This window comes from Sinocyclocheilus anshuiensis, unplaced genomic scaffold, assembly GCF_001515605.1.
Source record: "Sinocyclocheilus anshuiensis isolate Anshui unplaced genomic scaffold, SAMN03320099.WGS_v1.1 scaffold453, whole genome shotgun sequence".
In the NCBI taxonomy this organism is placed as follows: Eukaryota; Metazoa; Chordata; class Actinopteri; order Cypriniformes; family Cyprinidae; genus Sinocyclocheilus; species Sinocyclocheilus anshuiensis.
The window spans coordinates 1120475-1132329 of record NW_015537979.1 but is presented as its reverse complement, the minus strand read 5'-3'; the positions used below and the strand labels follow the sequence as shown (position 1 = coordinate 1132329).

Genomic DNA, 11855 nt, shown 5'->3' with positions numbered 1-11855 from the left:
CAGCAGGAGGCGCCTCGGCGGGGGCAGCCTCGGGCGCCGGCTCTGCTGGCTTCTCCTCTTTTTCAGCAGCCTTCTTGGCTGACTTTTTGATAGGTGCTGGTTTGGCTGGCATGATGCTTGGGGAAAACTCTACAGGACGGCCGGTCTTTGAGAAAGTCTTTTGGGACGTTCAATTTATACCGACTAGGGGACTCCTCCTCTTCTTTAAATAGCCTTGACAAATCTGTTCTCATCAACTCAGGAATAACCGTAAACGGGTCTCACTTCATTACTCAAGCTATTAGTATCTATTAACTCAGCATCATGTAGCTTATTTCGTGACTAGAGTTCAAATATTTCAGACTACAATTTTACTTGACCTTTCTCATTTTTTAAATCACTCCTTATTGAATTTAATCCTAGCTTTTGAAATGTGGCGCCCTCTTTCGTCTAAAATTGCAAATGCAAAGTGCTGTCCTTACTGCAGGTACAAAATTAAGACACTTGAGGGAGACTAATCTAAAAACGACTAACCTCTCACACTAGCATTCTCTGTTCTTATGACTGGTTTTATTTTTATTTAAAAAAGACCCTGTAACACTTGCACTCTCTATTCTATTTCCATTCCTACTACTAGTTTTCTTTAAAAAAACGCCTCTAACACTAGCATTCTCTATTCGTTTTCTTCTTATAAAAATTACCCTCTATAACACTAGTATTCTGTTATTTTTCTATTCTTTTGACTTGTTTTATTTTTAAAGACCCTCTAACACTAGCGTTCTCTATTCTTTTTCTATTCTACTTGTTTGTTTAATGCTTGCTACGTGTACTGCGTTAGGCTAACTGAGACTTGTCACATCACTTACATATTATTACCCCTGTCCTCATTTGTAAATCGCTTTGGATAAAAGCATCTGCTAAATGACTAAATGTAAATGTAAAAAATAATTTTAGAACAGGAATATTTGTGTTGAGAGATTTAGTGATAAAAAATACAAACAGCTGTCATGTTCTATTACATTAATGTAATAATTGCCAAATAACATTTTTTAAATCTGAAATAAAAGCACACAATCAATGTAGGGATGGCACGAGTTTATTGGAAACGTGAGTGAATATTTGATGGAAGAAATTCTCTCAGATCAGCACATGCCTTCATAACCCCCTTCCAGCAGACAGTTTGCAAAAAATAATAATAAAACCAACAATAACAAAAGGTGTCTCATGATAGGGCCGGATCTTTTCATATTTTACTGTGATTGTGGTCGCGGATGAGTTTACTATTTACAATGTTTACAACTGCAATGTTCTATACAAAATAGAAAGATTTATTAAAGAGAAAGCAGGAAAAAAAGAGGAAGAAGAACAAAAAGAAAAACATATTTTGTTTGAAATCCCAGTGGGACAGGTAGGTCCAATGTGTTTTTCCAGACAAACAATGGTGATACACATCAACATTAAAACATCATCAAACCTGCACATTAGCTTATTACATATACCATTGTTTTCTGTCATTGGTACTAACAACTCAACTCTACAATGTTATTCCAACGCTGCATAGTGACAAATCATGAATCTGTTTTGACTAAACAATATTGAACCCGTTTAATCTAAAACAAGTGGGAAAACATGAGTTTATAAAGCACAGGTTTTGTATTATTAATGTGCCTGCTTGAACATTCAGCATTGTTAGTCGTAAAACAGTAAAAAATTATTGAATAAATTAATCAAGACTTAGATTACCCATTTTAGGTTGTCCAAACTGTATCAGTTCATATGCAAGACAGCAGATATGATAAAGCACACTGTACTATGATGGCAAATATATCTGAGAGACAGTGGGAAATGGCTTTAGTTTGTGCTAGCTGGCAAAGCAGCCTCGATTTCCAGGACATTTGGAAACGAGACTACCGGCGAGCTCAAATCTCAATGTTATTTATAAGCTAGCATAAAAAAGGATAACACGTTCGCTCGCATTCTTATCCTCCACAGCAAACAATCCCTTGCAAAACATAATAGTTTAGGTATTGCAATGTCCAACGAGTTGGCTTATATTAGGCACATTTTCATGACAAACACTGGGGAATCTTCCCCAAAGCCCCAAACTATCCTTAAGCGGTTAAGGGAAGTTTATGATCATACGATGTGCTGTTAAGACAGATTTTGAGGTACTTGTGTGAGCTGAAGCACCGCTAAAGCACTTAATTTTACTGTTTTTTAATGGGTTGTTATGGCCAACTCAATCGTAAAAGCCATTCAATACCTTGTACGATCCGGAAGAGAATACAGAGGACACTTTTATAGTGAAACATGTACATAGGCAACATGATCTAGTTACTTTGTGGCAGTTAACTTGCCTCTACAGGAAAGGCGATAACTGAGAGATGACCGCGATCCTCGCTGTAATGTATATCTAACCAGACACATTCAATTCATAGTTGTGATATTTTAACCTTGCTCTGTTTATTCTACCCTAGATCTTTTTTGTTTGTTTTTTTTTTTTTGGCAATTTTTTTGTAAATCTATTTACAAATGTCAGCCTTGGATTCTTTAGTAAAAAACAAACACGTACAAAAAAAGACCTTTAAAAAAATGCTCCTCTGGTTATTCATTTGGAGAGCTACATCTGACAGTAACAGGACACGTAAACACGAGCACAAGAGGCGGCAAGCATCATCAAGAGCACTAGGTGTGTTGGCAAACTTAAGTTTTGATCCAATTTACATTCTGAGATTACAACGGCACAGTTTCATTGCTATAGTGCTAGTACTAACCGGTTAGTACATATACATGAGAAATTCAGTTTCAGTTTGGTAATTTAGGTTAAAAAAATCACTTTGCTCTTGTAGACTGGTTGCCAACACATCCGTTGGCGTCTTTTTTAGCTATAATGTTCCTCAGAGTTAAAGCTTTCATGCACATACAGATCTGGAGCACCTGTAATCAGCCAATAGCAAACGCATTCATGAGTTACAATCCACCATTGTTATTTTTTTTATGTGAATTGAATCACAATATATTCTGTCAGTGTTACAATTGTTACTGGAATGATTTGAGAGTTTGTAAAAGACCCTGACATGGGGTCGTCCTGTGACTTGAAGTTACCAGAAATAAAAACAAATGCAATGTTAAATCCAAAACTGGCTACATTGATACAAAACACCAAAGGACATAAGTGCGTGTAAAACTGTAAGCGAACACTGATGTGATTGAACCTCTAGACATAACAAAGGCCAAACACAAATGACTAAACCTCCTCCAGACATAAATTGTTTAAACAATTTTGGCTTTGTTCACACTGCAAACAATCCTGATCTGTTTTCAAACCCAATCTATCTGCATCTTATTTGGCAGGAGCTCAAATTGGTTTCATTTGTTCAGGCAGTGGAGTCAATATCCAGTATATTTACTGCCCTGTTTCCACCTTGTATTAACATGTGTTTTTGGTGATCCGATCACAAGTGTCCTGTACTAAGTACAGGTGTAAACAGGGTCTAAAACTGTGATCGAATCACTGAAACCACAAATGGAGGTAGTCAAAAATGCATGTGACCACATCACATTTACAATGTAAATTCCTATTTGTCCTGGATGCCTAGACGCCACCCACCCTTAACTAACACATGATCGTTTTGAGACATGTTGAAAGATAGCACACAAAACAAGTGACTCGAACTGAAGCTAAAGCTTAAGCAATTTCATCATAAACAAGAGATTATGATCCAAATTGCAGAATCCCAAAATAAAAGGGGAATTACTCAGCAAAATCCAATCACAAAAGGTCACATTAGATGCATTTGAAATGCATGTTAATACCAGGTGGAAACAGGGCCTACATTAGTTGCTACAGTAATGCTACAGCACAAAGCCAAGTGGGTTTGGGATGTCAGTGAGAACAAAGACTTTGATTATCTTGATAAGGTCAAATGCACTGGATGCACATAGATAATTACTGAAAGTAAGATGTTGCATACTGTTCTCGTGCACCGGTAACAGCACCTCTGTTATTACTGACCACGATTAAATCGCCTGAGGTCGCCCTCCGACTGTATCAGGCGGTGCATCACATGAGCCCTACTGCAGTCATGCTCAGCTTTGCTTCATTTCCAAGTGCCGCCTTAAAGTTTTGTAGGCAATATTCATTTTCATTTTCTGTTCTCCCATTGGTAGACATTTGCATATAACTGAACTTTGTCAATCACCAACAGTATCTATCGCTCATGTCGCCTCAAACTCTCACTGAAAACAAATTACCTTTGGTTGCTTTGTTGCTGCAACTCACCATTGAAGCGAACAACCAACGAACCTTGAACAACCAGTAAGTGCTCTTGATTGAAAGCTAAGAATCAAAGTGCATCCTCTCAGAGATCTACAGTCTACATCTGTCCGATGTCTGTGTGTTTGATAGGAATGAATGCAACCTGGTTATGGGTATATACTGCACCTTAAAACTGCATCACTATGCAAACTGTGAGGTAATATAGAGTAATAATCAGATTGCTATGGGACTGACTTCATGATATATGGAGGGACATCATTTAAGGCTGAATTCTAAGCACCATCTTGTACGTTACGTTTTGCATCCATGCGTGTTGGTCTAAATGTAACCGCACCTTTGTGTACAGGGTTCAGGCAACTTGATCTTGAGGATGGAGTGTCGGTACTTTTGCAAACAAGAATAAATAGATTTTTGGTCCATATGGTCAGATATTACCCAAAACAAAAGTAATATCGAACAGATGTGGAGCAAATTTTGTTCCCAGTATGACAGACAAGAACATTTCATATTCACAATAATCCAATCTTCACAATCCCCAGTTGCAAGTATTGCCATGCAACTTGCAGGTTAAATAAGCAAAGGAAGGTCTGGTTAAGACAACAGTGCAAAAAAGATTCTCGCTCAGATCTGGCAGGATCAGTTCTTTAGTTTTTCTTTCAGACTTCTTGACATGGATGTTCTTGACAGTTCCTCTTCTCGACTCTCACAAACCTTTTGAAGGAGACATGAGGTGCAAATCAGCTGTACAGAACAGTGTTTTGTAACAGCCCTAGCCATTAGGAAGCTCTCGAGTCTTTTAGCTCAGCCTAGAAAGTGGGGTTGCCTGAAATATCCCGTTCGGGTGATTCGATGTAGTTGGCAGATTCCTGGAGTTTCAACAGAATCGCCATCTGAATGATGGACAGAACAAGGACAGCTTGTCAGAACAAATGCAGACATGTTCACAAAGGTTCAGGTGTAGCTGTACTGGACACTCACCAGTGGATCGGACTCCATTGTGGGCAGAGACGTGTCCTTGTTGGATGTGATCCTGTCGTCACTGGGCTGCTGTGTTGGAGCAGTGTTGGGGCCGGTGGTTGGCGGAGGGAGGTGAAAGAGTTTGGCCTGGTCCTGTTGAGCTGAAGGCCAGGGCAGCGTATCCCTCACCCACTCCACTGGATCCTCCCATGCTGCTTTCTGACCATGGACCTGAATTATGTGAATGCAGAGATTGAGCTCCAAGACTCCACTGCACTTTGACCAAACACAATGGGCCCTATTTTAACAATCTAAGCGCAATGTCTAAAGCGCACGGCGCAGGTGCCCTTAGGGTGTGTCCGAATCCACTTTTGCTAGTTTAACGACTGGAAAAACGGTCAGCGCACCCGGCGCATGGTCTAAAAGGGTTGTCCCTATTCTCTTAATGAGTAATGGATGTGCTTTGGGCATAACGTGCAATAAACATTCCCTTTAAGAGCCAGTTGCGCTCGCACCATGGCGAATTTGCTATTTACATAGCAGAATTTGCAAGAGCAAAGACAGAACGCGTCTCCAGAGATGAAACGGATGTGCTCGTGTGAGAGCAAATAGGTAGCCTAATTCTGATACATGCAATGACTATCCATTATGACATGTAGGCATTTTTATATTTATGTAGCCTACAAAATAATAATCTTTTACATTGTAATCCTTTCATTTTTAATATTTGGCATGTTTGCGTGCTGCTGCGCATCCCTGTGTGTGTAATAAGCAGAGTGTACGCACGTTGTGCACCCGCCTATACTAACACGCTCTTTAAATAACAAAAAACTACTGCGCCATTGACTTTAGATTAGGTTTTAGTTGGTCAATGGAGCGGTCTATTTCAGTTGCCTCAAAATAGCAACGTGCTAATAATGCGTCTGAACACACCTCATTTTCAGACCAGCATGCCCGTGAGCGCACAAATGGGCGCGAATGCATTTACTATTTAAACAGTGTGGCACAGGACGTAAAAATGATAACTGCGTCAGGCTAAAACTAGCAAAAAACACTTGCGTCGCGCCTGACGCCGCATTGTGTCAGATAGAGCCCAATAAGTGTCATATGATTCACCAAATCAACTGTTTTAGTAACAGATAAACTCTGTCCCAAAACCTATTGAGTGCCTACTTTTGGCCAAAATGTAAAGTCTGGGACATACCAAGCCGACTTGGCAAGCCAAGAACTAGTGGCGACGAAAGTCACTTCGCGTCAGCTGTGTCTGGACCAAAAAGCTGTGCTTCAACAGCCGACTACAGCCGACACCAAACTAGCATGTGCGTTTTGAGGAGGAAATGTCTATTTCAGCAGCTATCAATAGTCTATATTCGTCATTTAAAAAAAAAAACAAGGATATATGAGATATATATTCAACATGTTGAATCGGGCAAATTGCTGCCGATGTGTGCCCCACGAGAGCCGCCGTGTGGAACACACCGCAAAAACTAGCCTGTCAAATGCTCTCCGATGGCCCTATGTTGGCTGACGCCCGGCTTGGTGTGTCCTGGCCTTAAAAGGCAGAATAAACTCTGAAACCAGCCTGAAATGTTTTACTGGTCTCCCAGAACCCCTGTAGTAACAGAAAACCACATGAGCCTGACCAGGCTAAGCACACCAGCAATGACCTGCAAACTAGCTTAAGCAGTATTTTTTCACCAGGGATACAGTAAAGAAAGACAGAGAAACCTCAGAAAACCAAGATGGAGATGGATAAACAAGCATAGAGTTGTTAGCTTCGCAGCTGTTGAAATCAACTGGGAGTGTTGAGTCTCTTGCACTATTTGTATGGTGCACAAGAGTAACCATTAAGAGAGTTGCTCCTTATGAAGTGTGTTTCAATTCAGTCACTTATGAGGAGAGCCATCTTACTGCATAGTTTAGCTCCAAAACACCTACAGTTACAGTTTCTAGTGATCCTGAAGAGCTTAGTTAGGGTTGGAGCTGAACTCTACTGGATGGTGGTCATCCAGGAGAAGGATTGGACACCCCTGATTTAGTAGTCAGCCGCCTATGAACAACTTACCTTCACACCATCCTTAGCTCCCTCCTGAAGATAAGGAATAATGGACTGGTTCCAGAGGTCAATAAACCATGAGCGAAACTCTGCTAACGTTACTGGACAAGACAGGAAGAAGCAGGGACCTGCAAAGACAAGAGCCATCGCTGAGATCTTTTTGGAAACTTGGTCTGAGCGGTGCTAAAACTAAAGCTGAAGCGTAGAACTCCATAATACAAATATAACCTTTGAAAGGCAGTGCGTGGTTCAGATTCATTTGCTGAAATAAATGATTAAATGTTTATTTTCTTTTTTTTCCCTGAAGAGCAATGCATGAAACAGACATTCAGAATGTGTAAAGCTGTACCTATGAGGAAGTCTGAGGTGCTGTGTTTCTCCAGGAAGGTATGGAGATGGTACCAGAGTTTAGGCACCCAGTCCAGAACCCTCAGCACCTCAGCACTGTGAACAGTGCTTTCATCCTCCGCCTCGATCAACTTCCTGTGCAAGTAACGCACTAGGAACCCATTTGCAGGCTCCACGTTGTTGGAGAAGGTGACCATTCTTCAGACAAACAGAAAATTACAAATGAAGTACAGTTGGAATATTGACATGGGATTTCAAATTTCTTTATGAGGATGATATGATGTTATCTTACCACAATCTACAAACTGGAATGAATTCATGTTAAAGAGATGAGGAACTTACCTGAAGCTGAGATGCAGGCCATGATTGGATGGCATCTTAACAGACTGATTGGTGGTTCCAATGACATAAGGACTGAAATAAATATCCAAGAAAATACTTCAAAAGTAAGCTTAATTTTGACAATGAATAACTTTTGTAAAAGAGTGAATTTCACAAAATCTGTCAGGAACACTTCCATGTCATATTTCTCCCCCAAATTATATTTAATAAATATTTCAAATTATATTTTGCAAAAATAAAATTAGAAATGTTTTGTATTTTTTAAGAATTTTTGCTATGTAACATTATTTCCATGAAAATTAAGAATATTTTCTTAATATTGCAGAAATATGCAGAAATAATGATGCATTATTTTAATTAAGTGTTTATTAATTTATGTTAGCATTTGTTCCCCTTCAGGAACTCGAGCTGCGTCGAGATTCGCTTTGGGGAACGCCCCTCCATGACCGCGTTCTGAAGCACGTGTAAAATCAGTCCAATGGAGTCTAGGTTACGTATGTAACCATGGTTCCCCGAGGGAACGAGACGCTGCGTCTCTTTGCCATACTCCCTGCATCCCTCCAGGCGCTACTTCATCGAAGCTAACTTGCGCTCTGCCGGATGCGCTTTTATACTTCCTCGCACTCACGTCACCCCGCTCGTGACGTCTCGCTGCTCCATTGGACTGATTTTACACGTGCTTCAGAACGCGGTCACGCAGGGGCGTTTTCCCAAAGCGACTTCGACGCAGCGTCTCGTTCCCTCGGGGAACCATGGTTACATACGTAACCTAGAGACGTTATACTGTACTGCCTCTAATTTATGCAGGTTTTAATTTAAATATGATTTGTATTATGTACTGTTTCACATTACAGTAGAGAGACCTTGGGCAAAAATGTGCTTAATTGTCATAAAAAAATAAAATAATATAATCTTAATAGTAAAAAGTGCAATTGCTTAATTTTCCCTATGCTACAGCAAAATAATATGCATATTATTTTACCTTAAAATATGATAGTGATATTTTTGAGAGAATCACCAATAACACAATAGTGTTTCCTTAACACACGAGTTTCCTCACTCACCATTTGTGATATTTGCAGGTCAGTGCACTATTGACCAGGTCAGTGATGGAAGACGCGTCACTGATATCATCCACGATAATGACCAATGGAATGTCCTCAGCACCACAATCGCGGTCAATCTGATTGGCCAGATTAGACAGGTACAACTGGAGGTCCTGAGAAAGAGAAGAAAAAAGTGTGGCTTTACAACTGCTGGTCACACCAAACAAGTCAGTGTTTCCTAGGGAAGTGTTATTTCCAGGCTTCACCTTGCAGGTCTGTTGGTGCATGTTGAAGGTGGTGATAAGGCCAGGGCTGGGGTCACGGCCGCTCCTCTCCAGCAGGTACTCAGCCAGTCGGGTGGTGAGGTAGGTCTTTCCCGCGCCGCTGGGGCCCGACAGTACCAGCCGTCGGTGCTTCAGAAGCAGGCTTATGTAGTGTTGCATCATGGGCTTGGGGATAATCGTCTCAAACACCAGACTGTCCACACACTTCTCCTTAAAACCTGGAACAGAGAGTGAGTTCAGGTGAACCAGAGGTCGGTTACCAGTGCCAGAACAATTCAAAAACAGGAAGGAGACACATTTAATAGACAAAATAGAGTAACCAGCCATGACTGTTGACAGTGTCAATGACAAGATATTTTGCCTCTGAACTGGTTTCTGTTTTAGTCACAAAACACTGAGTAGCTCCGCCCACAGTCAAATCTCATTGGTCCACAATCTCGCTCCATTACAAAATGGCAATACTAGCATTTGTGATCTCTAGATCTAGATCTCTGCAAAACACACAACAACGACTTGACGCTTGAAGCCTCACATTGTACCTGTGTAGGACGGGGTGTATAAAATGAGGTGTAAGAGAAGTTGCTTAAGAAAGATTGAAAGTGTGAGTTTTTCACCTTTAAGGGTGACAGTGACGAGTCCAGGACCCTTTTTTAAACAGTCACAGGGTGAACTTTCTGGGGCTTCGGCTCCAAGCACCCTCCTGCTCTGATTAATACTGTAACTGTGGATAGAGTCGACAGACAGTCCCATACTCGCACTGGGATCCACCTGCGAAATGTAGTTCTGACGTCCGAATACAAAGAACACGTTAGATTAAATAAATATTATAATTAAATACATTAAATTACATTTATTACATTAAATTACATATCTATCTATCTATCTATCTATCTAATATACTGTATAGTAAAAACACACACATCCACACATATATTTTAATGAAATATCAATTGAAAAATAGCAATTAAATAAAAAAATATATTTAAAACAATTTACAATAAATATAAAATATTTTTAAAAAAAAATTAAATAAAGGAAAAAAATACTGAAAATCAATTGACTTTTGATAATATGTTTGCCATTAAATATCAACAGCAATGACATGGTGTTATTTGCATAGTAAAACATAATTACATTATTACATTATGTACATCTTTTTGCAAACTAAATTACGATTGTAAAATTACGATTTTCCTTGTTTTTGCATATATTTAAACATTTATAGCCATCTTTACACCACAGAATGAGATCATACCCCAAAAGCTGTGGAGATGTCCGTGTCTAACACAGACCACTCCGTTTTCCCATGAATCCTCACAGAGCCGATGTAGAAATCCTGCTGCCTCACCTGCTGATTGTATATCAGATTGCTTATTTAGTGCATATGATCTAATGTTCATGTATTTAAAGCTATCTCAATTCTGTTTTCACGTGTTCACCTCTCTGGACACTTGCTTGTCAGCTATACGGACCACCACACGCGTTAAGGCCTCGTCTCTCTGAGATGGCAGACTCAGTAACTCCATAGGAGCAACGTCTGTGAGATAGATAGAAAGAATGACTTGACTCCATCAGACAGTGACATATCTAGATTAGTAATGGGATGCAATGCTTGGAGCCACCAAGCTTTCAATTTTAAAGCAAACAACAGTATCAGATGACACAACTAAAGGAACTCACCAATGTTGGAGCACTCATTGAGACTGAGGCTGAAGGACTTGGTGAGGCTCATGGGTGGTTTGGTTTGGTTGGAGTTCAGGAAGCTGGCCAGACCAGACGGCTGGGAGGTGGAAGTAGAAGGTGGGCCGCAAGGGAGGACAAGGGATGATGGAGCACTTCCTGTTTTCAGCTGATCGTTCTCTGCCTTCAGACTGTCCACCATCCTCTACAATGAGAGATTTTATTTGAATTAAGGTTTTCTTTGCAGTGCTTCATATGCAAAGTCATTAACTGCAGTGACATTTGTGAAATTTCACATGCAAAAAAGGTCAATTTTCTATTATGTGTGTGTGCATAATAGAAACAACCCGGACTCTGTTTTAATCATTCTCTGAGACTTTAATAAAGCAAATCTTTCCCGTGAACTGCCAAAATACAGACAGCATGTTACATGTCCCACCAGAGACAGTAATATACTGGATCACTGTTACACCACAAGAATGCATATCACTCTGTCCCACGGGCAGCTTTGGGGCTCTCTGATCACTGTTTGGTTCATCTTATACCGACCTACAGGCAGAAACTGAAATCATCTAAACCTGTATTAAGGACTGTAAAAAGATGGACTAATGAAGTAAAGCGGGATTTACAAGCCTGCTTCGACCTCACTGATTGGAGTGTCTTTGTGAGCTCATCCAGAATCAGTGGCAGTGGCTTGCACTACATCCTGCAACATCTAGAAAGACCAGGGACTTATGTGAGGATCCTGTTTGTGGACTTCAGCTCGGCTTTCAACAGCATCATCCCAAACCTCCTCCTGTCCAAACTAATTCAGCTATCCGTGCCCACCTCTGTCTGTCAGTGGATCACCAGCTTCCTGACAGACAGGCAGCAGCTAGTAAAGC

The 11855-nt window shown here is 40.4% G+C and overlaps 1 protein-coding gene and 1 pseudogene across 1 annotated transcript in view; both read right to left on the bottom strand.

Moving 5' to 3' along the window:
• The window catches only part of LOC107673414 (myosin-binding protein H-like), a 23176-nt pseudogene extending 23031 nt beyond the window's left edge, over positions 1 to 145 (bottom strand).
• A 914-nt stretch (positions 146 to 1059) lies between these two features.
• The window catches only part of nav1a (neuron navigator 1a), a 178710-nt gene continuing 167914 nt past the window's right edge, over positions 1060 to 11855 (bottom strand). Inside the window, exons 22-32 of the mRNA XM_016466664.1 lie at positions 10972 to 11176; positions 10731 to 10828; positions 10547 to 10642; positions 9906 to 10074; positions 9274 to 9509; positions 9026 to 9180; positions 7962 to 8033; positions 7621 to 7817; positions 7281 to 7399; positions 5237 to 5446; positions 1060 to 5148 (exon numbers count right to left, since the gene is read on the bottom strand). Coding sequence (XP_016322150.1) covers positions 5065 to 5148; positions 5237 to 5446; positions 7281 to 7399; positions 7621 to 7817; positions 7962 to 8033; positions 9026 to 9180; positions 9274 to 9509; positions 9906 to 10074; positions 10547 to 10642; positions 10731 to 10828; positions 10972 to 11176 — 1641 coding nt within the window. The 3' untranslated portion in view covers positions 1060 to 5064. The remainder of the gene's footprint in view (positions 5149 to 5236; positions 5447 to 7280; positions 7400 to 7620; positions 7818 to 7961; positions 8034 to 9025; positions 9181 to 9273; positions 9510 to 9905; positions 10075 to 10546; positions 10643 to 10730; positions 10829 to 10971; positions 11177 to 11855) is intronic.